A 27384-nucleotide genomic window follows, 5' to 3' on the forward strand; every position below is an offset into this window, starting at 1 on the left:
GGGTTCCCGGCACTGAGGCGGACAAGGCACGGACGGGCGGCTCGGAGGACCCTCAGCCCAGCCCGGTGCTGCGGGGCCGGGGCACCGGCACCGCCCGGATCATCCCGGTACCGGCACCGGCACCGCCCGGATCATCCCGGTACCGGCACCGACACTGCCAGGATCATCCCGGTACCGGCACCGACACTGCCTGGATCATCCCCGGTACCGGCACCACCCGAATCGTCCCCCCGGTACCGGCTCCATCCTCATCCTCCCGGCACCGGCCGCATCCCTCCCGCACCGCCCGGGCCAGGCTCCCGGCCCTGTCCCAGCACGGGCTGGGCGGGACACGGGGGCAGCTCCCGGCCCTGCCCGGTTTCCTTCCCCTGGGGATGGAGGAGCTGAAATCCCTTCTCCTGTCCGGGCAGGCTGGGAGAGCTGGGAATGTTCCCCTGGAGAGGAGAAGGCTCCAGGGAGAGCTCAGAGCCCCTTGCAGGGCCTGAAGGGGCTCCAGGAGAGCTGGAGAGGGACTGGGGACAAGGGATGGAGGGACAGGAGCCAGGGAATGGCTCCCAGTGCCAGAGGGCAGGGATGGATGGGAGATTGGGAATTGGGAATTCCTGGCTGGGCTGGAATTGCCAGAGCAGCTGTGGCTGCCCCTGGATCCCTGGCAGTGCCCAAGGCCAGGTTGGACACTGGGGCTTGGAGCACCCTGGGACAGTGGGAGGTGTCCCTCTGAGGACCTCCTGGAGCCTCCTCCAGGCTGAACAATCCCAATTTTTCCAGCCTTTCCACGGACATGTCCCATTTTCCAGAGCAATAATGAGTTAAAATCCCAGTGCTCTGATCCAGTGCGTTCTGGAGCTTGTCCAAGTGCACTGATAATAAATTAAAGCAGTGTGGGGGTAAAAACCAGGATTTGATCCTAAACAACCTGGAAAAGAGGGAGAGAAGGGGCAGCAGCTATGGAATGAGGAGATTCCATTAGAGGTGGGAGCAGCTCCAGAGGCTCCAGCACTGAGCACCAGACAAACCAGGATTTCCCAGGTTTATTTCATTAAACAGCTTCACATCCAATGGAATCATCACAACAATGCTTGGAGAGCACAAGAACAACACCCTGGGAACTGCCAGAGAATCCCCACACGGCTCAGCTCTCATCCTGTGGAACTCAAAGGCCACTTTTGTAGACAAAACAAAACCAGGATGTTGATGTTTAAAAAAAATATAAATATTTACAGGTAAAACCACAAATCTACAGGGATCAGTTCCTACCCCCGACCAAAGCACTCTGGCCAAGCCCGAGTAGAAAATTCCCTGTACAGTTATTAAATCCTGCTAAAAATCAGAGTTTTCCTTGGGTTTAAAACACAGCACACTACATAAGGCAAAAAAAAAAAAAAAAAAAAAAAAAAAATAGGTGTTATCATGCAGTTCTTTGTGTTTCAGGTCAATGGAAAGAACTGAAGGCAATTTGGGGGATGTTTTGCACTGTTTCCTACAGTGAATGGGGATTTGTGGATGGGAAGTTCACTGAAGCAATATTATCTCCCAGAAACAATATTTGTAACATGGACAAAAATTCCATCACTTTCTGGAAGGGAAACATGCCTAGGAGGAGCTTGTAGATTATTATCTTTGACAAAGCAGAAATTCTGAGCTGTATGGAGACAAATAAACTCATTTAACCCGTTGCAAAGTGCAATTCGAGAGACAAGGAACTGGGACTGGATGAAAATTGGGAATTGTCACATCTTAGCTGCAGGTCCTTGGTTTTGCAGCTCCCAGCCAGGCATTCCCATGGGATTGCTGAGTTCCCACTCAGCTTTACCCTGATTGTTGTGCCTGGTCTCCCTCTGCCCAGGCACTGAAGGGACAGGACAGAAACGGGGATGGAGTGAATTTAAGGGACACGGCCCCTAAGCTGATCCCTCTCCAGGTTAAGGAGTTCAGCAAACACAGCAGGAATATTCTTTAGGCATTTCTCCTGCAGAGTAAAAAACAGTTTCTGCTGCTCTCTCCAGTGGGGCAATGTCACATCCACAGCACAGGGTCAATCCGGGGCATCATTCACCTCCTCTGACCCCATTCCAGTGGAAGGATTCCCCAGGGAAAGGGGTGGAACAGGGTGGTCTTTAAAGCCCCTTTAACCCCAAACCATTGTGGGGTTTTTCATTCCCACTGCCTGCAGAAAGGGAATGAAACATTTTGCAATTTTCAGTGCTTTGACTTCCATAAATGGAAGATGTTGATATAAATAATCACCATAATATGGATTTTTTTGTTGTTGTTGTTGTGATTTATAGGGTTTTTTAATGATGTTTTTGTTGTTTATGGATTTTTTTGTTGTGATCCATCCCTGGCAGTGCCCAAGGCCAGGTTGGACACTGGGGCTGGAGCAGCCTGGGACAGTGGGAGGTGTCCCTGCCATGGCAGGGCTGGCACTGGGTGGGTTGTAGGTCCCTTCCAACCCAAACCATCCTGGGATTCCATGATTCCTTCTCCTCCCCACACACAAACATGGAAATACAGCCAAGGAACCCCTCCTGTCCTGGAATAATGAAATCAGGCTTTTATTGCTGTCACTGGAAAGAATCCCTGTGGGTCAAATTAACAATTCCAGCATTTTCAATGCAGTTTCTCTTATTTACATTTGAAGTCCTGCTCAGTTCCACCAAACCTGAAGGAGACCTGCAGGATTTTATGGTCTGTGCAATCACCTGGGATAGCTGAATGATGTTTTATGGTGACAACACCCTCCTGGAATGGTGAAATCTCAGTGGCTGGAATGGAAGAACTAGAGCAGCCCTGACTGCAACCAGCTCTGCAGGAATTCAGGATAAATCCAGAGCGTTCAACCCTCCCCATTTAGCAAAATCATAAAGAAACAGCTTTTAAAGCAGCTATTTCAAATATTATTGCACCTTTCAAAATAACACTGCGTGGGCTGGGAAAACAAACACCAAACATGTTAAAAGAAAGAGAAAAGAAACTCTGGAGGCAAAAAACCTTAGTACTAGGCCTGGCAATGGGCAGCCAGCACAGAAATTTAAGGTAATTGAGATCAGAAGACAACCCAAAATGTGCTAAATTAGTTAAATTCCATTTTAAAAGATGGTTATAACCCACAGCATCGCTTTCTCTCTCTCTGGCCCAGTTTCCACTGAGCTCAGGGCTGTGTGATTAACCCAGTGGGACTGTGGTTAACCCCAGGACCTGCCCCTCGGCAGGACACACGTTTGGGATGAGCCCTGTCTGAACTCCCTGCACTGGTGTGAAAGGCAGAACTGCCTGAAGAGCCCGAGCTGAGATCTCCCCGTTTGTGAGAATGGGAGCAATAACCATAAACCTGAAAATCCCCACTAAACAGCCAACAGGGAGCTCATTCCACAGGGGGTGAGACTGCAGAGCTGCAGGGGCACGGGGGCATGGAGCAAAGAAGAAACCAAACCAGTGGAACAATCCAAACATGCTTTATGCACCGAAACCAGGAACAGCCTCGGGGGTACCCCTACATTTAGCACCATTGTGAGATGGGAACACTCAGAGGAAGCAACCATACAGTCCTTGAAAAAAAGGGAACACGGACACGAGCGCGCTCGGGAGGACGGGACGGGCTGGCTTGGAGGTTTTGTTGGGGAATCATGCTAGGAATGCTGCTGCTGTGATTCCTCCTCGCATTCCAACTGAAAGCACACGGTAGGATGAAGTCAGTTCATCTAGCACTCGTTTCTCCACCAGCAGAAAACAGAAGGGAAACAGTTAAAAATGCAAATTCGCTTCGTCAGATCCAAAAATGTCCCGAGGAGGCAATAAATTTGCCTCGTAAAATGTGTCCAAGGATCATCCCATCCCTCCTACCAGGAAGCAGGTGACAAAGGAGAGTACAGGCAACATCCTATGGCATTTATTATGTACAAACCTTGAGATACAGAAACAAGGCAGCCCTTGAGTTACCGGTCATAAAAAACCCCGTGAAGCACTGGCGCTGTCCCCGTGCGCAGCCACAGCCCGGGGTCAGCCCCCTGCGCTCACCCAGCTTCCCCCAGCACGGGCAACGCCGCGTCCCAGAGGAGGAAGAGACAAAAGCCCTCGGGAGGGTCGGATGGACACGATTCCAGCTGGATCCCAGCTCTCTCCCGGTCCCACAGCCGCGAGCAGGGCGCCGAACGCAGCCGGGCACGGAGCTCCCTCTGCAGCAGCAAAGGGTCCCTGGGGAGCAGCGGGTCCCTCCTCGCCCCAGGCCAGGCCGAGCTGAAGGCCGGGCAGCGGGCTCAGAGGGCCGTGAGGCCAAAGTTGCAGCGGCAGTACATCATCCCCGCCGAGTCCAGCCACGAGTCCGAGATGGGCTCGTACCTCTGCACCGTGTTCAGGTAGGAGGAGCCCGAGTGCCCCCCCACCACGTACAGGTGGTTATCGATCACCGCCGCCCCCACGCCTGCGGAGGAAAGGACCCACATCAAACCCTGCGGGGAGCACCGGGGCTTTGTTCCCAACTGGAGTCACCCCCCGCCGCCCCCAGAGTCCTCACTGGCTAAAGAAAAGGGGTGCGAATGAGGAGCCCTCTCTGTTCGGGTCTGACACCCCTTTTGTGCTGTTCTCATCCCCTTCCCTACAATAAAACAACCTCCTCCTGTCCCAGTGCCCCATCAGGGAGGCTGTGGGACAGATCCATGGAATGTCCTGAGCTGGAGGGACCCACAGGGATCATCCCAGCCCCTATCCCTGCCCAGACCCCCCAGCAATCCCACCCTGGGCATCCCTGGCAGTGCTGGCCAAAGGCTCCTGGAGCTCTGGCAGCCTCGGGGCCGTGCCCATTCCCTGGGGAGCCTGGGCAGTGCCAGCACCCTCTGGGGAAGAGCCTTTCCCTGAAATCCAGCCTGAGCCTGCCCAGCTGCTCCCTGAGCCCTGTCCCTGCCCCAGGGAGCAGAGATGGGAGCTGCACCACAACCCCGCACCCCTGAGTCTCCACAGTGAGCACAGAACTGCTGCAACTCATCACTGCTGAAACCACTGAAAAAACAGGAGGTAGAGTAGAATTACTACTTCCTGCAATTTTTGTTAGAGCTCAGCATTAATAAACCAAACATGGAGAGATCAAGTTCCTTTTACAGGGAGGTGAAGTGACCCTCACCCACAGATGGAGTCCCTGCCGCTCTCCCTGCAGGCTTTACCAGCTCAGAGGTTCATCTCTGCCATGTCCCACCTGTCCTGGGCTCCTTCATGGGCCGGCACACCGTCCACTGGTTCTGGTGGGGGTCGTACCTCTCGATGCTGGACAGGTGGGACACCCCATTGTGTCCCCCCACCACGAAGATGAAGCCCAGCATGACCCCCACCCCAAAGTTTATCCGTTTGTCAGCCATGGAGGCCACGGTCTCCCAGGAGTTCTTGCTCGGATCGTAGCGCTCCATGCTGCAAAGCAAACACAGCAGTGAGCCCGGGAGCTGGGATGGGATTCACTCCTGGAGTGGCACAGACACAGCAGTGAGCCTGGGATCTCAGGGATGGGATTCACTCCTGGAGTGGCACAGACACAGCAGTGAGCCTGGGATCTCAGGGATGGGATTCACTCCTGGAGTGGCACAGGCACGGCAGTGAGCCTGGGATCTCAGGGATGGGATTCACTCCTGGAGTGGCACAGACACAGCCATGAGCCCGGGACCTGGGATGGGATTCACTCCTGGAGTGGCACAGACACAGCAGTGAGCCTGGGATCTCAGGGATGGGATTCACTCCTGGAGTGACACAGCTCCAGCTGGATCTTCCTGGGATCTCAGGGATGGGATTCACTCCTGGAGTGGCACAGCTCCAGCTGGCTCTGCCCAGCATCTCAGGGATGGGATTCACTCCTGGAGTGTCACAAGCACAGCAGTGAGCCTGGGATCTGGGATGGGATTCACTCCTGGAGTGGCACAGACACAGCCATGAGCCTGGGAGCTGGGATGGGAGTCACTCCTGGAGTGGCACAGACACAGCTGGCTCTGCCAGGGATCTCAGGGATGGGATTCACTCCTGGAGTGGCACAGACACAGCAGTGAGCCCAGGATCTCAGGAATTCACTCCAGGAGTGGCACAGACACAGCTGGCCCTGCCCTGGATCTCAGGGATGGGATTCACTCCTGGAGTGTCACAGGCACAGCTGGCTCTGCCAGGCAGAATTACCACGCAGGAATAATGGAACACAGAGGAAAGGGCTGGAGCTGAGGGCAAATTCCACGGTGCAGTTGTTTGGTACAACCCAACAGCAGCACCCAGAAATTGTTATCACCTGGGAAGCATCAATCACATCCCAGGGCACTTCCACAACCAAAGTGTTGGCAAACAGTGTTGGCAAAACTCAGTTTTAACCTATTTTTATAATATATTCAGTTAAAGCTTGGGCTCAATGAACTTAAAAGACTTTTCCATCCCAAATGGCTCTGTGAAATTTCTCCCTGACACAGCAACTGGTTCAGCCTCTCCCATGTCCTCCCTGTCCTGGATCTTCAGGTCACACCCTAAAACCAAGAGGTTCCTCAGAGCTGAAAGCTCCTTCAGGATGTCGGGTGCAATTTTTTAAAACAGCAATTTAAAATGTATACCACATAAATAACAATCTATTAAGATAATAATCTATTAAAATAAAAATGTTGTGGGAATCTGAACACAATGCAGAGATGAAGTGCATTTCTTTGGCTACACAGCAAATCCAGATCTGCCTTAAGGTTGGCCTGAAAATAACATTCAGAGAGAAAAAGCATGTGGAGAGTGTATTTATATTCCTCAGGAAAAGCAGCAAAGAGGCTGCTGATCAAAACACTGAGGGCAGGAGAGGTTTCAGGATCAAAGGGAAATGAATTCTCATCGTTATTAATATTTTTGATCGCTGTACAGATGCTCAGGCATTAACACACTCAGAGCTGTTCCTGCCCCAGCATGGAGGGGCAGGAAAAAGGGGAAGAGGAGATCAGCAGCAGCAGCACAGAGTTTGGAAAAGGGGGTTCATTCCCCAGTGTGAGCTTGGTTTAATGCCAGAGCTTGGAGGAGCCTGGTGCTGCATGGCAAGGCTTGGTACTCACCCCTCCAATCATAAATAAACCCAGGATTATTCACAGAACATGGAACACCCTGAGCTGGAAGGATCAAAGAGCCCAAGGATCCTTTTTCTAATAGAAAGAAGAACCTTTTGCTAAATGAAGAACCTTTTCCTAATATCCAACCTACACCTGCCCTGAGTTAGCCTCAAGTGAAAAAGTCAATGCAATTCAGCATTACAATGTCTGGTACCACCCTGTTCAACAACCACTGTGTCCCTTCCTAGGAACAAGAGCTTCATTCTTTATTCAGCTCTTACACTTGCAGTTTGTTATTTTCCTTCCTGGAGGGACATTCAGCTGTTTTGTTCCCATTTTAATGATGGAAACTGATTCCTTTGGCTAACTGGATGTCCCTGGACATCCAAAGGGAACAGAGGAGTTAAAGAACATGGTGGTACCAGGAAAACTCCTTGGGAATGCAAGGTCTGAAACAACCCCTGGAGTCAGACCAGTAACCTCCTCCTCAATTCTGCTATGAGCAGTAACACTAGTTCAAGATCCCACCAGAATTATGTATTTATTGTGTGTGCTGAGCCTGAGAATACTCCTATTCACCTCAAATCAGGGCTTTCGTGGTAAAACTCACCACCCACCCTCAGACTTTGCAGGCTTGAGCTCCAAGGCTCAGTAATATGCAGGCATGTCTTTGTTTTTACCTTTTTGGTAAAATCTCCTTTTAGGTGATCTAAAAAAGGGCCCAAACAGGGTGGAGCACACAAAGTGAAGCAAAAATAAAGATTTCCTTTGGAATGATGGGACTGACGTGACAGTCCCAGGGATTAATGAGGCCCAGAATCTATTGGAGATTATTTAACTGGCTGCCCAGGGGGTTTTGGTGGTGCCCAGGTGGGCACAGGTCACCCCCAGCACGTTCATGTGGGCAGGGGAAGGATGTAAAAGCTGCCCAGGGGGTTTTGGTGATGCCCAGGTGGGTCACCCCCAGCATGTACCTGTTCATGTGGGCAGGGGAAGGATTGAAAAAAGCTGCCCAGGGGGTTTTGGTGGTGCCCAGGTGGGTCACCCCCAGCACATCCCTGCTCATATGGGCAGGGGAAGGATTAATGAGGTTGCCCAGAGGGTAAGCTGGTGCCAGGTGGGCACAGGTCACCCCCAGTACATCTCTGTTCATGTGGGCAGGGGAAGGATTAATGAGGCTGCCTGTGGGGTTTGCTGATGCCCAGGTGGGTCACCCCCAGCACATCCCTGCTCATATGGGCAGGAGAAGGATTAATGAGGTTGCCCAGAGGGTTTGGTGGTGCCCAGCTGGGCACAGGTCACCCCCAGCACGTTCATGTGGGCAGGGGAAGGATTGAAAAAGCTGCCCAGGGGGTTTTGGTGATGCCCAGCTGGGTCACCCCCAGCACATCCCTGCTCATGTGGGCAGGGGAAGGACTGAAAAAGCTGCCCAGGGGGTTTTGGTGGTGCCCAGGTGGGCACAGGTCACCCCCAGCACATCCCTGTTCATGTGGGCAGGGGAAGGACTGAAAAAGCTGCCCAGGGGGTTTTGGTGGTGCCCAGGTGGGCACAGGTCACCCCCAGCACATCCCTGTTCATGTGGGCAGGGGAAGGACTGAAAAAGCTGCCCAGGGGGTTTTGGTGGTGCTCAGGTGGGCACAGGTCACCCCCAGCACGTACCTGTTCATGTGGGCAGGGGAAGGACTGAAAAAGCTGCCCAGGGGGTTTTGGTGGTGCCCAGGTGGGCACAGGTCACCCCCAGCACGTACCTGTTCATGTGGGCAGGCCCGTACCCCCCGATGGCATAGATCATGCCGTCCAGCACGGCGGCGGCGAAGCAGCTCCTTGTCCTGCTCATGGGGGCCACCAGCTGCCACTCCTTGACCTTGGGGATGTACTTCTCCACGCTCCTCAGGTAGGACTGGCCGTCGTAGCCGCCCAGGGCGTAGAGCTCCCCGGCCAGCACGGCCACGCCCAGCGTGCTGCGGCTCTCGAACATCCTCTCCAGGGAGCTCCACGTGTTGGTGTCGGGGTCCCAGCACTCCACCGAGCTCTCGTGCTTCCTGTAGCTGATGCCCTGGCACACGTGGGTGGCGATGCCTCCCACCACGTACATCTTCTGCTCCAGCACGCACACCCCGAACTCGTAGCGGGGGATGCTCAGAGGGGCCAGCCCGATCCACGAGTCGTTCTGGGGGAAATACATCTCCATGCTGCAGGGGGGAAACAGGCAAAGTGAGCCAAAGAGCAACTGGAATCGCTGAAAACGTGACCCAAAGGGAGGAGAAAACACAGCAAAAAAAAAAAAAAAAAACAAAACCAAAAAAAACCAAACCAGCCACAGAAACGGGAGAGAGAAAAGCAAATTAGAGAGAGGGAAGCACACGTCTGCATTTACAAATCCACATTTAGAAACTACAGCTTGCAGTTTATAAATACATCTTTTATCTGCACTCTGTAATTTAAACAAAATGTCAACGTAGCACAAACTAACCTGAAAAATATGTCTTTAAAACAGCCTTTTTCTTTTAAACAGCATTTTAAACCTTAAATGTAAATCTTAAATGTAAATCTTAAATGTAAACCTTAAACCTAAACCTTAAACCTAAACCTTAAACCTAAACCTTAAGTCTAAAATCTAAATCTTAAAATACCCTTTTCTTTTAATTATACTCACCGTGAGAACACGGTGGGTCTAGCTTGCCCCATATAAAGTGTAGCCAATCTACCTGAATAGTTTAATTAATAAATTAACTAAATAATTAAGAGGCTATCTGGTACAGAGGAAACGTGATCTGTTCAAAAACCATACAGGAGCATGAGGCCCCTGGAGAGCTGACAGGCACTAAGAGCCCACAAACAGGAGCTGCTGAAACACCAGAGAACAGAGATTAAATATATTCTAAGTAATTTTGTTATTATGAAGCACCAAAAAATTGGAAATAATCCAAATTATACTGATAGGCTACATTTTTATAATCAATGAAGAAGGTGGGAAAGAAGCAGAGCTGAAGAATACCAGAAAATGACTTTATTCACTCAAACATTTTTTATGAAGCACAAATCTCCCTTTACTTTTTAAGTCTATAAACCCAACATCTGGTTCAATATCAGTGACTACCACTGGGAAAATTAACTTTAAATGACTTTGATACCTCTGAACAGAGGGAAAAGAACACACAGCTCTCCCCAGGTTTTTTACATGTGTTTCTCTCTGCAGGCACAGAACTGTCCCAGAAAAGGAGATCCCAGAATATTATCCAGAATCCAGCTGTGGAACCAGTTCAGGCAGTCTGCCTGGGCACAGGGAACACTCCTGGGGCTGCTCAGGGCACACTGAGCATCAAAGCTCTGTCAGTATGTATAAATGTATAAATGTATATTTGTATATAAACAGCCCACACCGTTTAACCAGCAGCTCTGGGAACGTTAATCCCGTGTTCTGAGCACGCCCAGCCACACCAGCTTGGGGCATAAAGGTGTTTTTCTGTCTTTTTTGTTCCTTCTGCTCCCAGGAGGAGCCTCAGGGATGCTCTCCAGGAATGGAGGAGGTTCACTCTGGAATGCAGGGGAAGAAGGAGGGGCACCCACCTGCTCCTGCCAGCACAGGAATCCCAGCAGCTGGGATTGAAGCCATGATCACATCATGGCCCAGAACTCCTTCGTGAAATCCCAGGATCACTGAGGTTGGAAAAGAGCTCCAAGATCAGAGTCCCAATCCCCACCTTGTCCCAGCCCAGAGCTCTGAGTGCCACCTCCTTGGGCACCTCCAGGAATTCCTTGGACACCTCCAACCCTCCCTGGGTGGCCACTTCCATTTTTTCCTGGAAACAATTCCTCCTGAAAATATCCTATAATCCCTCAGTGCAGCCAAAGGCAGAACTCAGCTCTATCCCTCTCTTCTGGATGGAAAAATCCAACAATTCATTCCCAAAATCTGGGAATGGCAGACACTCAATAACACGGGACAACTGCTGGGGATGCAACTCCTGCTCCCAGAGAGGAACTTCTTGTCCTAAATCACATCCCAGGATCAACAGTTCAATGGAAAAACTGGACTGAAACCCAACCTGGAGTTACTGAAATATGTTTAGGATAGATTGGATATTTCATCAAAATCAGCCCAAAAATCTTATCATGATCTTATCAAAGTGAGCCCTGAGCTGTAACTCCCAGGTACAATTTTCCATGGGGAAATTCCTGCTGCTGCCCACCCTGAGCCTGCCCTGGCCCAGCCTGAGGCTGTTCCCTCTCCTCCTGTCCCTGTTCCCTGGAGCAGAGCCCGACCCCCCCGGCTGTCCCCTCCTGGCAGGAGCTGTAGGGAAAAGTCTCCCTGAGCCTCCTTTATTCTCCTTCACTCTGCCCTGATTAAGTCTATTTTACTACCAAGGATTTTTTAATTATCAGATAGCAAGTTAATTTTTATGATTTGTTTGAACTAATAAAAAATCAGGGGGAAAATTAAGTAAAATGAAAATACCTGGAAGGAAAAATAAGAACTGTACAAACTCAATTAACCACGTTATTAACCCGATCAACAGAATGGGAATTATTCCAGAGCTTTTTTGTTTGCACAAACAAATGTCCAGCACAAACAAAACTCTCTAACACTGCAAATTGCTCATGAAATAAAAAAGCGTTTTGAACTTGGAGCTCATCCTTGTTAAAAAAAAAACTTGCTGAAGAGTTTTTATGGAGGAACTTGGGGCTCATCCCTGTTAAAAAAAACCACAAAAAACCTGCTGAACATTTTCTATGGAAGAACTTGGGGCTCATCCTTGTTAAAAAAACCTGCTGAAGAGTCTTTACAGAGGAACCTGGGGCTCATCCTTGTTAAAAAAGGAAAACCTGCTCAACAGATTCTATGGAAGAACTTGGGGCTCATGCTTGTTAAAAAAAAGAAAACCTGCTGAAGAGTTTCTATGGAAGAACTTGGGGCTCATCCTTGTTAAAAAAAAGAAAACCTGCTGAACAGTTTCTATGGAAGAACTTGGGGCTCATCCTTGTTTAAAAAACCTGCTGAAGAGTTTTTATGGAAGAACTTGGGGCTCATCCTTGTTACAAAAACCTGCTGAAGAGTTTTTACAGAGGAACCTGGGGCTCATCCTTGTTAAAAAAGGAAAACCTGCTCAACAGTTTCTATGGAGGAACTTGGGGCCCATCCTTGTTAAAAAAGGAAAACCTGCTGAACAGTTTCTATGGAAGAACTTGGGGCTCATCCTTGTTTAAAAAACCTGCTGAAGAGTTTTTATGGAGGAACTTGGGGCTCATCCTTGTTAAAAAACGAAAACCTGCTGAACAGTTTTTACAGAGGAACCTGGGGCTCACCCTTGTTAAAAAAGAAAGCCTGCTGAACAGTTTCTATGGAGAAAAGGAACAACCACACTCCGCAAGCTCTGGTGGGACTCCCGGATCTCTTCCAGCCCCAGAGACCGGGGGGATCCCAGCTCCCAGTGCCCGTGTGCCCTGCCCAGGGGTGCCAGGCAGTGCCCCGGGGCCGCTCCTCACCTCTCCAGGCAGGCGAAGAGCCCGGCCTTGCCCCCCACGGCGCAGAGCACCTTGGGCGCGCAGCGGGGCCGCGTCAGCAGCATGGTCTGGTGGGACAGTCTGTGCTCGGGCATGAAGTGGTACTTGAGGGCCTCGTTGAGCAGGTGCTTGCAGGTGTGGTCGTCCCGGATCAGGTGGTTGGCCTCGTAGAGGCGCGTGAGGAACTTGACGCTGAGCAGGGGCAGGCGCACGCAGTGCAGCAGCTGCGCCAGGTACTTCTGGCGCTCCTGCACGTCGTACTTGATCCAGGACTCCAGGGCGTAGAACACCGTCTCCTCCGTCACCACGTTCAGGCAGTCGCTGGACACGATCTCGTCCAGCTCCGCGTGCGTCAGCTCGAAGAACTCCTCGGTCTGGCACACGTCCTCGAAGTTCTGGCAGATGAACTTGTTGGCGGCCAGGTAGAGCTCGTGGCAGCCGTAGGTCTCGGCGAAGCGCGAGATGCCGATGCAGTTGCCGGGGTCCAGCTGGCTCTCCAGGAAGGCGCAGCACTCCTTGACCACCAGCTTGACCTGCAGCAGGTTGGCGGCGGGCAGCAGCGACTCCACGGTGTCCTGCGAGATGAAGACGGTGCCGGTGTAGGCGTACTCCACGATGGCCTGCAGCGCCGCCTCGTCCACGCACTGGAACTCCACCTCGGCGTTCTCCTTCTCCGACAGGTTCCCGGTGAACATGGCCTTGAAGTAGGGGCTGATGCTGGCCAGCACCACCTTGTGCGCGTGGATCTTGGCCTCGCCCACGCGCAGCACGACGTCGCAGAGCTCCTGGTGCTGCCGCAGGAGGTTGAGGCCCTGCAGGAGCTGCTCCGAGTGCAGGGGGGTCAGCTTGGCCAGCAGGAACGGCGGCGACGACGGGTCCATCTGGGACAAACACAGTTCGGGAGGTGTCACTTCACGTTTATGTAACTGACACGCGCCACACGTAACAGTCGAAAGGTATTTTTTCCATCTTGGCTTTTAACTCAATAAGGTTTCTTACTTCCCAATCCCCTTTTCAACCCTTACCTGCTGCGCTTTTTCATGCAAGTGAATTCCAAGACCTTCAAATGTTCATTAATAGTCTATGCTAGATTCAACTCTGAATTAAAAAAAAACACAACCGTCACTTTTTGTTTGTTCTGGAGTAAAATACGATCTGATTGTTGGGGTGCCTGTGCAGGGCCTGGAGCTGGACTGATGGCTCCTGTGGATCCCTTCCCACCCAGGATACTCTGTGATTCCACATCAAGGGTTTGAGAGAACTGAACAGCGGCTGAAATAGAAACAAACACAGCTAACTAGGGAACACAACTGGCTTATTTGAGACGAAGTTTTAAAAGTTCTTAAACTCCTTTTGTGCAGTGCAATTCCTGGGGAGCAGCCCAGTCCTGCTGTGCCAGGCTCTGGCAGGGAGCAGCTTCCCATTCCCATTCCCTCTGCCAGCGGGGCTGGAGCAGATTCCTGTGCTGTGGATGCACAGAGGAGCACAGGAGAAACGGGAGATCCTCTCTGGGACAGGCTCAGCCTCTGGAGAGCTCAGAGCTCCCCAGGTGAGCAGGGGGACAGGCTGAGCCCCCCGGAGCCCTCAGCACTTCCCCAGCTCTGGCAGCTGCTGCCCACGCTCCCCAGGAGTGCAGAATGCTCGCTCCTCCTCTCCCCAGAGTCCCGTGCACATCGTGACAGCGGAGCCCTCGGGTGGCTGCCCTAATTAGAGGCACCTGCTCTAATTTCAGCTCCTTGAGCACTGCCAGGGTGCAGCAGCTCTTTGTTCAGCCCCCAGCGCTGCGCTGCTGAGAGGTGGAGGGTAGGAACGTGTCAGGATCCTGGGCCACGGGGAAAGAATCCCATTGTTCTCCAGGGAACGCTGCAGCCCTCCCACCCCCGAGCACAGCAGCTTTTGATTTGCTGCATGATCTGCAAGATCTCAGCTCCTTTTAGCTTAATAATAAGTTCACCGTTTGCACAGCTCCTTAAATGACACCTCACTTGCAGGTGAGCCCACTTAAAAGTGCTTAATTTGAAATAATCAAATGGGTTGCCAGTGTTTAAATACAGAATACAATAGCAGTGACAGGGAGGAGAAGGGGCTGAGAAACCTCTTACCCACGAAGAGATAAATAAGCTCTCCTATTATCACTCCACACTGGAAAAAATAACTGAAAGAAACTAATTAAAGTGCATGTGCAAAAGGCAAGATCAGAGACAACAACATTTTCCCTGTCACAATTTTGGAGTACAAATTATACATGGAAGAATTGAAATATTTAAAATAATAATAAAAAAAAAAGCTGTCCAGCAGCTAAAAGAATGTATTCCCCTTTTGTGCTTGTGCTCAGCTCCTAATTTGATCATGCAAACACACAAAAACCGGGAAATACAAGGCACCACCACACGGAAAAGGGAATGGTCCCAGTCCAGCTGCAAAACCTGCCAAAACACCCACAAATAACCATATTTAAGGTATTCTGCAGCAATAAATCTTCACCCTGACAGGGGTGAAAACATCTCACCCCCCTGCATGGCCAGGCTCGCCCATACCATGGATTTGCTGTTATTTAATTTACTGTTTAGCAAGAAGTCAGCAGCTGGAACACGAAGCAGCCCTGGAATTGCATTCCCAGCCCTGGAATTGCATTCCCAGCCCTGGAATTGCATTCCCAGCCCTGGAATTGCATTCCCAGCCCAGCGATGCGTGCTCGGGACACCAAGCGGGCACGCCCGGGCCGGCAGATCCTTCCAGCCTGTGGCTCAAGCTTAGCTCCAACAGCAGCAGGGACTGGAAACAGAGCGGATAAGCGGCCGTGCTGAGAAGCGGCACAAGAGCTGCGGGCTCTGCTCTGCTCTGCCCCGAGCAGGCACCGGGCGCAGGACGGGCAGGGCAGACGAAGCCGCCCCGCTTCCTCAATTCCTGCCCGCCCCGCGGCCCCAGCCCCGCTCCCGGCCGGGGAACGGAGCACGCTGCGCTGCCAGCGCTGGCCCTGCCCGGCGTCCCGGCCAGCCCGAACCACCCCGGCTCCTGCACTCCGCCGGGCCGGCCGGGCCCCGGCACGGTCCTGGCTGTGTCCGGCTGTGCCCCGGTTGTGGCCCGGCAGTGCGCCGGCTGTGCCACGGCTGTGCCCCGGCACGGTCCAGGCACGGTCCCGGCTGTGTCCCGGCACGGTCCCGGCTGTGCCCCGGCACGGTCCAGGCACGGTCCCGGCTGTGTCCCGGCACGGTCCCGGCTGTGCCCCGGCACGGTCCAGGCACGGTCCCGGCTGTGCCCCGGCACTGTCCCGGCAGGGTCCCGGCTGTGCCCCGGCAGTGCCCCGGCATTGTCCCGGCAGGGTCCCGGCAGTGCCCCGGCACTACCCCGGCTGTGCCCCGGCTGTGTCCGGGCAGTGTCCCGGCACTGTCCCGGCAGTATCCTGGCAGTGTCCCGGCCCAGCCCCGGCTGTCCCGCCGCCCCGCCCTCACCTGTGCCGGGGTGCCCAGGCCCGGCCCGGCCGCGCCGCCGCCTCGTTCCGCCGCTCCGCCACCGCCCGCTCCGTCACTTCCGGCCGCCGCGCCCCGCCAATCAGCGGCCGCGCCGCCGCACACACCCACACCCGCTGGTACCCGGGCGGAACCACCCGGCGCACCTCGCGGGGGGGGGGCACGCCGCGGGTTCGCTTCCCCGGCGGTTCTGCTACAGCCCCGTCCCCGCCGCTCGCGCGACGCTGCTCTCCGCTTCTCCGCCACCGCGTCCGCGCCCCGTCCCGCCCGCGGCGGCCTGAGGAGAAGTAGGGGAGGTACGCGTGGTTCCCCCCCCCCCCCGCTCGCCGCGGCGTGGTCGGCCCCGCGCCGGCGCGGCGCGCGGCGCCCCCTGGCGACGGCGGCGTTGCCGGGCGGGGCCTGAGGGCCGCCCATGGCCGCGGCCTCGGGCCATGGCGGAGCCGCCCGGAGCCGCCGCTCCGCGGGGCCGCGGCCGGGCCTGGCAGCGCGGCGGCTCCGCGCTGATCGGTGAGGACGGCACGGAGCCCTCCGGCCCCGCTTTGAACGGTTCGGGCACGGATCCCCCTGGCCCCGCTTTGAACGGTTCGGGCACGGAGCCCCTCGGCCCGCAGGAAGATACGGAGCCCCCCGGCCCCGCTGAGGACGGTTCGGACACGGAGCCCCCCGGCCATGCTCACAAGGGTTCGGGCACGGAGCCCCCCAGCCCGCAGGAGGACACGGAGCCCCCCGGCCCCGCTGAGGACGGTTCGGACACGGAGCCCCCCGGCCATGCTCACAAGGGTTCGGGCACGGAGCCCCCCGGCCCCGCTGAGGACGGGCCGGGCACGGAGCCCCCCGGCCCGCAGGAGGACGCGGCTCCCCCGCTGGGGCCGGAGCTGTCGCTGGTGCCGCCGGAGCTCCGCGCGCGGCTGCTGGACCGGCGGGACTACCGGGGCCGTGCCCAGGCCGTGGAGCAGCTGCGGCGGGCGCTGGAGAGCTGCAGCCCCGCCGCGCTGGGCGCCGCGCCCGCCGCCGCCCTGCTGGGGCTGATCGCGCTGCTGGACGCGCTGCTGCACGACCCCAACTTCGCGGTGGCGCGGGGGGCGCTGGAGGCGACCCGGCTGCTGGCGCTGCGCCTCGGCCGCCGCGTCCCCGCCGTGCTGGCCCCGCTGGTGTGCGCGGCCGCCCGGGCGCTCGGCGACGCGCAGCCGGCGATGCGGCGGGACGGCGGCCGGCTGCTGCTGCGGCTGATGGCGGCGGCCGGGCCGCGGCCCGTGCTGCGCCTGCTGCTGCAGGAGCGGCTGCTGCGGCACCGCAGCGCCCGGCTCCGCGAGGAGCTGCTCAACGCCTGCACCGCCGCGCTGCTCGCCTACCCCGCCGCCGAGCTGGACCTGCCGCAGCTGGCGGCCGCCCTGGCGCCGGCGCTGCTGGACGCCAAGCGCAGGGTCCGGCACGCCGCCATGGAGGCGTTCGCCGCGCTGGCCTCGGCCCTGGGCCCCGGCAACGCCGGAGCGCTGCTCCGCGCCCTGGACGCGGTGGAGCTGCGGGCCGGCGGCGCGGGGGTGGCGCACGCCGTGCAGGCCCGGCTGGCCAGGAAGGTGCTGCCCAGGCTGGGCGAGCAGGGGCTCGTGGAGTACGGCGTGCCCTTGCCCTCGTCCGGCCGCTGCCGCGGGCCCTGCCCGCCGCCCGGCGCCGACACCGAGTGGCTGCTGATGGGCAGCAGGAGCCGGAGCGCGCACGGCCGCTGCGGGCACGCCGCCTGCCGCGATGCCCTGCGCGGCCCCGCCGGTGCCCAGCGCGGACTGAGCCCCAGGAGAGTCCTGAGCGCCGGCAGAGCGCTCAGAAACAAGCTGCCCTGGGAGAACGAGCCGGCTGCGGACAGGGAAGGTGGCTCGGGGGTGAGGATGCCTGTCACGAAGGGTGTGGAGCAGGTATGTGACTCCCTGGGCGCCTTCATCCTTGAGGCATTTCCAAAGGGAGGATGAAGAGTTGTCGGGGGCTTGTTAAGTGAGAGATGTTTGGGATCTGTACGTGGATCTGTACACTCATGTTGCTCTGGGAAGGTAGATTAGGGGATTCGTTATGTCAGATTCAGCCAAGCAATTTAGCAGACTACTTATCACTTACAAAAAAGTATATGAATCTTTTCTCGAGGTTAGCTGGACTACCTGGGACACTCCTTAGGTCTGACAGTAATGACATGACTCTGATACGTCAGCAGTGACAGGTGATGAGCACAAAACTGGGGAAAACAGCCTTTGTTTGTATGTTTATGTTTGAAAGTGGGACTGACTGCAGAGAGTTTCCTGTTTGGGGGAAAACTGAGCAGCTCCTTCAGCTCAGGCTCTGAAGGCAGAGCTGCGGGATGGGGCTGAGCCAGGGCTCTTTGGGATAAACCTGGTGGCTGCCAAGTGCCTGTGTGGCTCTTGCTCCTTGGGCTGATCCTGCCAGGAAAAACATAGGCCAGGCTGGAATAACCATTCTGGCTGAGTTTGGGTGTAATCACCTACTGACCACGTCTGCAGCTGGAAAGGGGAGGAAGCTCTGGAAAACTGTCCAGGTTCTTTTTCCTTTGCCAGTGGTTCTGTGACGTGTTTTGGATGCCACACATGGGGGTGTATCTCTGTGTGGTGGTTTTTCTGTTGTGTTTTGGGTTTTTTTTTTTTTTTTTTTTTAAAGTGGACATGTTTGATTTATCAGAACTTGATCTCCTGTGGGGGAGCTGAAGCAAACAGAGCTCCTCAGGAAATCAGAGGCTGTGCAGAGCAGATTCCTCAGTGCCACATTTGCCTACTCGGATTTTCATTCTCAGTTGCTTGGTAACTTGTTGCTGGGCTGGATGAGGTCATGGACAGTGAGTGCTCCTCTGCAGCCTGGCTGTGGGGCAGGCCCTTAACCAAATAAACCCAGCTCGTGTTTCTGTACTGTCAAACCTTGACGTTCATGCCTAGACTTGAATGCTCATCTCTTTCCTTGGTGCCTGTGTTACCTCTCCTGAGGCTCCTGAAGACATCTGTGTCTTCCTGAGCTGGTGAATCAGTTCCCTTGGGGTATCGGCAAGCAGGGTCAGGACAACAAGATGTGTAGGAAACACCTCTGAAGCAAGAAGGGTTTCCTTTTTGGGACAGTTTTTCAGTATTAACTAATACAGCTTGTAAAAAAAGCCCAAAAAACAGTGCCAGTGTTCTCTTGGCAGGTTGGGCCAAGCCCTGTGCTGCTGCTGTTTTTCTGCAGCTGTGAACAAAAAACAAGTTAATACAGGCACCAGCACCTGGCTGGGGCTTGGAAAGGAGGAAAATTCCCTGCCTAGGGAATTCCTAGCCCCTCTCCCAGGAGGTCAGGGAGGGGCTCTGGAAATGGTCCTTTTCTGAAAGGAATTAAGCCCTTGTACATGTGGTTGTGTTTATCTCTGTAACGTGGGAGGAGGTACCAGCCCTGCAGAGAAAGCAAGGAGCTTACGGGTTCTGTTTGGTTGGTGTGTAAAGTGCCTTTGGAGGTGGGGTAAATCACCAGTTCCTGGAATGCTTTGGGTGGGAAGGGACCCCAAAGCCCTCCCAGTGCCACCCCTGCCATGGCAGGGACACCTCCCACTGCCCCAGGCTGCTCCAGCCTGGCCTTGGGCACTGCCAGGGATCCAGGGGCAGCCACAGCTGCTCTGGGCACCCTGTGCCAGGGCCTGCCCACCCTCCCAGCCAGGAATTCCTAAATCCCAATATCCCACCGATCCCTGCCCTCTGGCAGTGGGAACCTGATTGGGCACAGGATGAATTGGAGTCCTGTTGGCCAGACCATTACTGTAAAGGAAACTTAAAACACTGGGCTGGTTTAATAGTGGAATATTTACCTGGTTGCTGTAGTTGACACCTTTGCTGTTCCTTCTTCACATCCTGATCCTTTGTCTCATCACATCTGACTGAAGCTCTCTGGGGCAGGGGACACTGTCCTGTGATGCTGGTGACCAGAGGGAGCAGCTGGAGCTGGGTCAGGGAAGTTTAAGTTGGATTTCAGGGAAAGGCTCTTCCCCAGAAGGTGGAATCAGCACTGGAACAGCTCCCCAGGGAATGGGCACAGCCCCGAGGCTGCCAGAGCTCCAGGAGCCTTTGGCCAGCGCTGCCAGGGGTGCCCAGGGTGGGATTGCTGGGGGGTCTGGGCAGGGATGAGGTTGGGATGATCCCTGGGGGTCCCTCCAGCTCAGGACATTCCATGGATCTCTCTTGGATGCAAGAAGGTGAATTGTGGTTTCAGTCTGGGAATGTAAGCCTGGCTGGTGCTCCCTGGACTGAAGACATTCCAGGAGCTGTGTGTCAAGCTCCTGTCCCTGGGCCATCCAGCAATCAGCTGTGTGTGGGGAGTTAGCCCTGGATCTGCCCCTCGCTCCCTCAGTAAGGAAAATGCATTTATCATGCATAAATCTCAGGTAGTCGACTGGTTTCTGGACATGTCAAATATTAATTATTAATTCAGACATTCCTTTGAAATGAAAGTGCTTAAAAATTAACTTTTGGAGTCATTCTGTGGCTGAAAGGATGCATGGAAGTAGCTTAATGTTTAAAGCTGTTTCCCTGCCAGATTTTTAGGGTCATGTTACAGGGTGATTGTCCAGGGCTGCGTCTAGACTTTCCTGATCAGATAAGGTGTGAGTAAAACATGTGTAAATTAATGTGTACTAAAAATAAAAGGTAGATAAGGCACACTGACCTCAGGGGTTTGTGTGGCAGCCTCTCTGCAGAGCTGTGGGTTCTCCATCCCTGCAGGTGTTCGAGGGCAGGTTGCAATATTGGATACTGCAGGGTGAAGTTACCCCTGGGACACACAGACCCTGCAGGCCCTTCCCTGCTGCTGAAGGTACCTTTTGGTGCCCAGAGGTTCCTTTTGGGGGAAACGAGAGCATTTGAACGTTTCACTGGGCATGCAAGCCCTTCCACAAAGTTCCACATGTGAACTGTGGGATCTCCCCTCATTTTGTGTGGAAGTCTCATTTCCATATTGATCTGATGACTGGAGAATGTGATAGCTGGGCTTTGTGGAGTGTTCAAATGGCCTGGGAAATCTGATTTATGGAACAAAACCTCTTTGTTTTCCAAGGATCAGAGCGACACAGAGGGTGACCAGTGTGTGGGATAAAGGTGTCCCTTCCTTGGGTGTCCCTCGGGGACCTGAGCCCTGTTTTTTCTGGAGCTGGGCGAGGATTTTGGGGAGAGATTGTTCTGTCTTTGTGTGGTGTTGGTCTCCTTCTGGGAGAACACTGCTGATGCTGCTGGGGATGGATTAGGAGCACCTTTGGTGTCTCCCAGTGGCACAGCTCCACAGGGGAGGGATGCAGGGAGGGAATGCTTGCTGTGATTCCAGCTTGGAGCAGTCTGGGGATGGGATGGGATGGGATGGGATGGGATGGGATGGGATGGGATGGGATGGGATGGGATGGGGTGGGATTTAAGGTCCCTTTCCACCCAGACCATCCCAGGATTCCATCACAGGTCACTCTCAAGGGCTGTGCTTTGATAACCAAGTTACCAGTTCCTGTGCTGGATGGATTCAGGTGTTTTCCAGCATTTGTGGAATTTAAAGGAATCTGAGCCCTTTTGAGAAATCCCTTTGCTAGGATCTGTTATCTGCTCCAGGGAAACATCTGGCAGCTTTGGGTCTGCTGTGCTTCCCACCACCAAGCCTGCGTTCAGTGAATTTGCAATGCTGTAATTATAGTTTGGGTACAAGGAAGGAGAGTTTTCACTCCTGGAGCTGGGATGGGAGCAGCTGAGAAAGCTGTAGAGTCATGGCAGTGTTGGAATTTATTCCTTCTGCATATGTTGCTTTATCTGTATGGAAAAATGGGATGAAAGCTTATCCTGTACCAGCTCCTAAGCAGAAAATTCTCTCTATCCCAGCTGAAACCAGGCTGTGGTGATTTGTACAGGGAATATTTCTTTATGGACTGAAGGATCTGTGAATGGGATGATGTTTGGTGATTGCAGGAGTGGGAATGCCAAGGTCTCACATCTTTTATCCCAACTTGTAATAACCTGGAATAAACCACTTCAGCATTTTCCTGCTCTTCTTTTCTTCCTGTGTCCCCCAGAAAGGAGAGGAGAGTAAATACAGCTCGGGAATGATTTAAATCACTGATTTTACTAATTAAATCAGAATCTATTTATAGCATGACCTTTTCTTTGTTAAATATTGGTATCATTGAGATTTTCTCCCTACCTGTAGCCAGTTCTCAGTAAAAGGTGCTGGTGTTGCCAGGCACAGTTTTAGACTGGAGTGGTTTGCAAGAAACTGTTCCATTCTGGGATTTTGGGGTTCTCCTGTCTATTTAAGCATTTCTCTATCTAAAGTACAAAATTCAAGTGGTCATTGTTTAATTTTTGAAATTTAATTTTTAAAATAGTTAAATTCTCTACCAGTTGATTTTGTTGGGTTTTTTCCCCTTTCACACTGAAAGGGGAAACCTTTAACCTGTATTTTAGTAAGACCTGCAAAACAGCTAAAATGCTTTCTAATGCTTAAAACATTTGAATATTGGGTAGGTGGGAAAGAAGAGCTTGTGTGGAAGTGTTTGTGGCTGTGCTGTTTGCACGGAGCAGGGCTGTGCTTTCATTTCACACACAGTTTATTTTGCTTTTCCCCACAGTTGGCTGCAGCCAATGATTTCCTCCACTCCCCGCAGCTCCAGCCCTCGCAGGGAAGCCCAGGCAGTGATGAGCTGCTTTTCAGCAGGAGCAGAGCTTCCAGGGCTTCATGCCAGCCCAGTGTGGAGCTGAACTCGGAGCACTCTGCCCTTGCTGCTGGTGAGTGGGGGCACAGGGACGTGCTGCAGCTGCAGGTTTTAGTGTTGCAGTGTGGGAAATGAACCTGTAGAGAAGGAGCCCATCACAGTATGGGGGAGAGACGTGTGGTCCCAGTGGGGAGTGAAGATAGCAGTGGGTTTTTGATGGAATCCACAACAATGCCTGCCACTCTGAAGTAATCACAGAAAACCAATCAGCCAATTTGGATAGATCAGTGGCCTCCTGAACAGAAAAAATTGAATGCTCTCCAAAAATTAGTAAGTGAACAACTACAAAAAGGCCACATCAAACCTACAAATAGTCCCTAGAATTCCCCAGTTCTTGTCATTCACAAGAAGACTTCTGATTCCTAGAGATGACTCCATGAGCTAAAGAAGATCAATGAAATCATAGAGGACATGGGGCATTTGCAACCCGGACTTTTTCTCTTTAAATACTCCAAGAGACTGGCCTCTTGTTGTCTTGTACATTTCAGTAGCCAGAAGGTTCTGGAAAGCCTGGGCAAGACCAGACCTGAGGGATTGTGTGCCCATGGCCCTGGGCTCTGTCCTTGTCCCCTTTGGGGAGTCCTGGCCTTGCCAAGTTTGCTCCCTCGCCGTGGTTGGGTTTTAAGGTGTTTGCTGCCCTTCATTGTCACATACTCAAAGAGGGGATTGTTCCAGGGGGTTCTTTTGCCCCCCTGCAATTCCCAGCTGGAGCAGTGCCCTGGAAGAGCAGCCAGTCCTTTTCCCTTTTTCCCTCTGAGCTGCTTTCTGAGGTTGCTTAGAGACTCTGGAATGAAGTACTTGGAGTGTATTTGAGTTTCACACTCAGAGCTACACAGAGTCTGCATTCCCTAGAAAATATTACTGGGTATTCTCTGTTGGACACCATGTGTGAAGCACTGATTTGGTTCTTTGTGTTCTCTTTTGGAAGGTGCTCTGGGCTCTCATCAGCCCCAGATTTCAGGGAAATGTGGAACACTTGGATACCCACAGGCACGTGGGAAGAGTGGCAGCGTGGGCTCTGATTTGCAGTTTTTGGGACTGAATAACTGTCAGCAGGACAAAGGTACGTGACTTCTGCCGGTGGCCTAAGGCAGGGTGTGTCACTTTGGAGTTGTCTCTTTGTTCCTTTGCTTCCCTAAGAAATGGAAACTGTAACTGAAAGGTTGTTCTGGCCCCGTCCAGATGGCTGCTCCTTCCTGTGTGAGTTAATTAGTGGTTGTTAATTCACAGCCCCACCTTTGATCTCTGGCTGTGTCAGGGTGTTAGAGAAAAGCTGCTGCTGTAGGAGGATCACAGCAGTGTTTGATCTACTTGCATCACTCTGTTTTTTAAATATAGTTCTCCAAAACATGCCTGAGAAATCGATTCAAGGCTTAAACTCACATTTGGAAGGGAATGCAATTTGCCAAATGAAGCTGGTTGATTTGTCTGCTTGCTTGGGCAAAACCTTCAGGCTCTGACTGCCTAGTGGTGCATTATTTCATGGGAAATTATTCTTATGATAGATGATTTCATTGGAAATTATTTTTATGCTGCATTATTTCACTGGAAATCATGATAAATTCATATTACAAGATCCAGTTACCACAAGCACTGTTCTCTTTTCCTTTGCTCAGTTTGTTCCAGCCTCAGTTTTTCCAGCAAGACCCAGAGAAGTTTTTGCACTCAGGCAGAGCCCACCATGTCCTTCCAAGGTCCCAGTGCCAGCCAGGGCACCTTCATCCTGCCCTCCTTCCCCCTGTCATCCCCCAGGAACAGCCCCAAGCACCTCTCTGCTCCTGCTGCCCCTGCAGGGAAGTCCCAGGAGGATCCCAGGAGCCTCTCCAGTTCCTGGCCTCTCAAAAGCTTCCAGGGGCTGCCTAAGCCTGGTTGCCAGAAGCAGCTGCTCAGCCAAAAGCCAGGAGACAGCACAGGTGGGAATGTTCTCAATGTGATAAAAAGGGATTTGGGGGTTGTATTTTGAGGGATTTTTCAGTGGTCAGAAGATCCAAAGTGATAGGGGAGAGGGAATTGGGCAGTGCCTCAGGTGCAGTTAGGAATGGAGGGATTTATTGATTTATTTACTTATGGCTTCACTGCTCACATCCCTGCAGGCTTCTCTTCAGAAGTGGAGCCTTTGCATTTGTCATAAAGCAAAAGATGCTACAGCTCTGCTTTTCTTTATGTCTCAGGGCAATGTCTGTCTTCCAACTCAAATAAACCCCAAAATGGAGCACTTTTAGGGAAAGTCAGTACAGAAATACCTGTTACTGTTCAAACCCTAATTAAGCCATGTGCAAGAAAAGGGTTACTCAGTGCATTTTGCCTTTTTGCCTCTTCATTTGAATCATGGAATCCCAGAATGGTTTGGGTTGGAAGAGACCTAAAAACTCATCCAGTTCCAACCCCGTGGGTAAAAATACCTTTATTCTCTGTTGAGGTCAAACTGCTTCCTAAGCACTCAGCAGGTTTCTGAAACAAAGTAACAGTTTCCACACAAAATTTTGCACTGATTAAAGAAATCTGTTTGAAATTTCATCTTCACTGAGACCCATATTTTTGTGCATATATAGAAAATTTCCAACTGATTGCTTTGGGAATTTCCTGCCCCTGGAATGTGGCTCTGCCTTGTAGATGTATTTATTGCTTGCTTTATTATTGTATTTATTATTTGTTATTGTATTTATCACTTACCATATGTTTTCCATACACATTTTGATTTTTTGTGGTTCTTTGGAGTACCTTTGTTGTTACAGCACCTTCCATGGAAGTTTGGGGATGAGTGCTTTTCTCTTAATTAAGAAAGTTAATTACTTTTTAAAGGCACTAAGGGTATGTGCATGGACTTTGGTGTCCCTTCCAGCTGAGGATATTTTGATTCTATGTTAGTGTGCACATGCATGAAACACTCATTTATATTCTCCTAAAGGAAGGAGACACTAAAATTGGAATAAACCGATACCTGAGCCTGCACAAATGTGTTTTTAACACTCATTCCGTGGCAGGAGGAGTTTTGTAGATACAGAAGTGAGAGGTGAAGTTTGTCCTGGCGCTGTCCCTGACAGTGTCCCTGTGTGTTCCAGGGGACAGCCCACTAGAGAAGTCCCCCCTGCAGCTGGAGAAGCCCCCCCTGCAGCTGGAGAAGCATTCCCTGCAGCTGGAGAAGCATTCCCTGCAGCTGGAGAAGCCCCCCGTGCAGCTGGAGAAGCATTCCCTGCAGCTGGAGAAGCCCCCCCTGCAGCTGGAGAAGCATTCCCTGCAGCTGGAGAAGCCCCCCCTGCAGCTGAGGGCAGCTCTGGGCAGAGCCCCGGGGCCGCAGGGGCTGCGGGGGGCCCGGCCCGTGCCCCCCATCCCGCGCCTGCCCAGCCCCCGGGAGCCCCCCAGCAGCAGGGAGGGCACGGAGCTGGCAGCAGGGCTGGCAGAGCTGCACCTGGAGCCTGAGGAGGTGGACCAAGAAGAGGTGGGTGAAGTGGGATAAATGCACTTTTAACAGGGCTCCCCATCCCTGGAAGCGTTCAAGGGTTTGGGTGGTGGAAGGTGTCCCCGCCCGTGGGACAAGGTGAACTTCCAGGTTCCTTCCATCCCAAACCCGTCTGGGATTCTGTGACTTCCTGGCTTTGCCTTTCTGTCTGTACCTTCCACCCTCTGGTTCCCACTGAAAGGAACCTGAGGTGTTAAACAGAGGAGGAATTTCTAACGTGACAAATATTCAGCAAAAAGAGGGGAGAATGCTGCAGCATGAAACTCTAATAATTACAGATTTTCCTGCTCGTTAGAGTAGGATCTCTGCTTGCTGGGCACTGATTGCGTGATTTAGAGGAGGTTTAGATGGGATACTGGGAAGGAATTCCTGGCAGGGAGGGTCTGGGATGAATTCCAGAGCAGCTGTGGCTGCCCCTGGATCCCTGGCAGTGCCCAAGGCCAGGTTGGACACTGGGGCTGGAGCAGCCTGGGACAGTGGGAGGTGTCCCTGCCATGGCAGGGGTGGGATGGGATGATCCTTAAGGTCCTTTCCAAGCCATTCCATGGTTCTGTTTTTAGTAAGTGCAGATTTGCTGGGAGAAACCTGAAGTCCCAGTGCATGTGCTGGCAGCCATCAAACCCCTCCTTTAATCCACTGAAAAGCACGGAGCAGTTCCAGCAGGAATCTGTCCCCGTGCTCTGGAGAGGGAAGCTGGGCTACAGCGCTGCTGTGACGCTGTGTTTGCTTGCAGGATAATTATTCTTGTGAAATAAACCAGGCAGCACTGACAGAGCCAGAGGACACAGCCCTAAGCTGTGCCAAGGGAAATTCAGGTTGGATATCAGGAAAAAGCTTTTACAGAAAGAGTGATAAAGTACTGGGATGTTCTGCCCAGGGAGGTGGTGCAGTCACCATCCCTGGGGGTGTTTAACAAAGCCTGGATGTGGCACTGGGTGCCAGGGTTGAGTTCAGCTGTTGGGGCTGGGTTGGACTCCATGATCTTGAAGGTCTCTTCCAGCCCAGTGATTCTGTGTGAAAGCAGGAGAGGGATCATTGTAATTCCCCAAAACCGTGTGTGTGCTGATCACACTGCCCGGCAGGGCCACGGACTGAGCTGAACCCTCAGAAACGACTTTATTTAGCTGAAGAAAGCTTTTTCCCTCTGCACTGAGTGCC

General features: G+C 53.0%; 2 protein-coding genes across 4 annotated transcripts in view; one reads left to right on the top strand and one right to left on the bottom strand.

Annotated features, from left to right (window-relative positions):
* Window positions 1-1016: 1016 nt before the first annotated feature.
* KLHL28 (kelch like family member 28) lies at window positions 1017-16102 on the bottom strand. 2 transcript variants are annotated; one of them, XM_053945497.1, is made up of 6 exons: window positions 15995-16081; window positions 13568-13640; window positions 12525-13423; window positions 8786-9229; window positions 5189-5397; window positions 1017-4420 (listed from the first exon to the last, which is right to left on the bottom strand). In XM_053945497.1, exons 3-6 carry the CDS (start codon window positions 13421-13423, stop codon window positions 4257-4259), a joined length of 1716 nt encoding a protein of 571 aa, XP_053801472.1. In that variant the 5' UTR covers window positions 13568-13640; window positions 15995-16081; the 3' UTR covers window positions 1017-4256. The 2 variants fall into 2 exon arrangements, with proteins under 2 accessions (XP_053801472.1, XP_053801471.1); XM_053945496.1 differs by lacking the exon at window positions 13568-13640 and having other exon boundaries at window positions 15995-16102.
* Window positions 16103-16430: 328 nt separating this feature from the next.
* TOGARAM1 (TOG array regulator of axonemal microtubules 1) overlaps window positions 16431-27384 on the top strand; it is a 34661-nt gene continuing 23707 nt past the window's right edge. The window contains exons 1-5 of one of the 2 annotated variants that reach the window (XM_053945181.1): window positions 16431-17922; window positions 22623-22779; window positions 23695-23829; window positions 24383-24679; window positions 25829-26205. In XM_053945181.1, coding sequence (XP_053801156.1) covers window positions 16444-17922; window positions 22623-22779; window positions 23695-23829; window positions 24383-24679; window positions 25829-26205 — 2445 coding nt within the window. In that variant the 5' untranslated portion in view covers window positions 16431-16443. The remainder of the gene's footprint in view (window positions 17923-22622; window positions 22780-23694; window positions 23830-24382; window positions 24680-25828; window positions 26206-27384) is intronic. The other variant, XM_053945182.1, reaches the window with a different exon arrangement.

This window comes from Vidua chalybeata, chromosome 6 (genome assembly GCF_026979565.1).
Source record: "Vidua chalybeata isolate OUT-0048 chromosome 6, bVidCha1 merged haplotype, whole genome shotgun sequence".
NCBI lineage: Eukaryota > Metazoa > Chordata > Aves > Passeriformes > Viduidae > Vidua > Vidua chalybeata.

What these genes read in the sequence shown, in the direction of transcription:
- KLHL28 (XM_053945496.1), bottom strand. Translation starts at nt 13,423, where the DNA reads ATGGACCCGTCGTCGCCGCCGTTCCTGCTGGCCAAGCTGACCCCCCTG. An exon ending in CTCTTCGCCTGCCTGGAGAG is followed by an intron (nt 9,230 to 12,524) that starts GTGAGGAGCGGC and finishes TCCCCCCTGCAG; the next exon opens with CATGGAGATGTATTTCCCCC. An exon ending in GGGCCTGCCCACATGAACAG is followed by an intron (nt 5,398 to 8,785) that starts GTACGTGCTGGG and finishes TTTGCTTTGCAG; the next exon opens with CATGGAGCGCTACGATCCGA.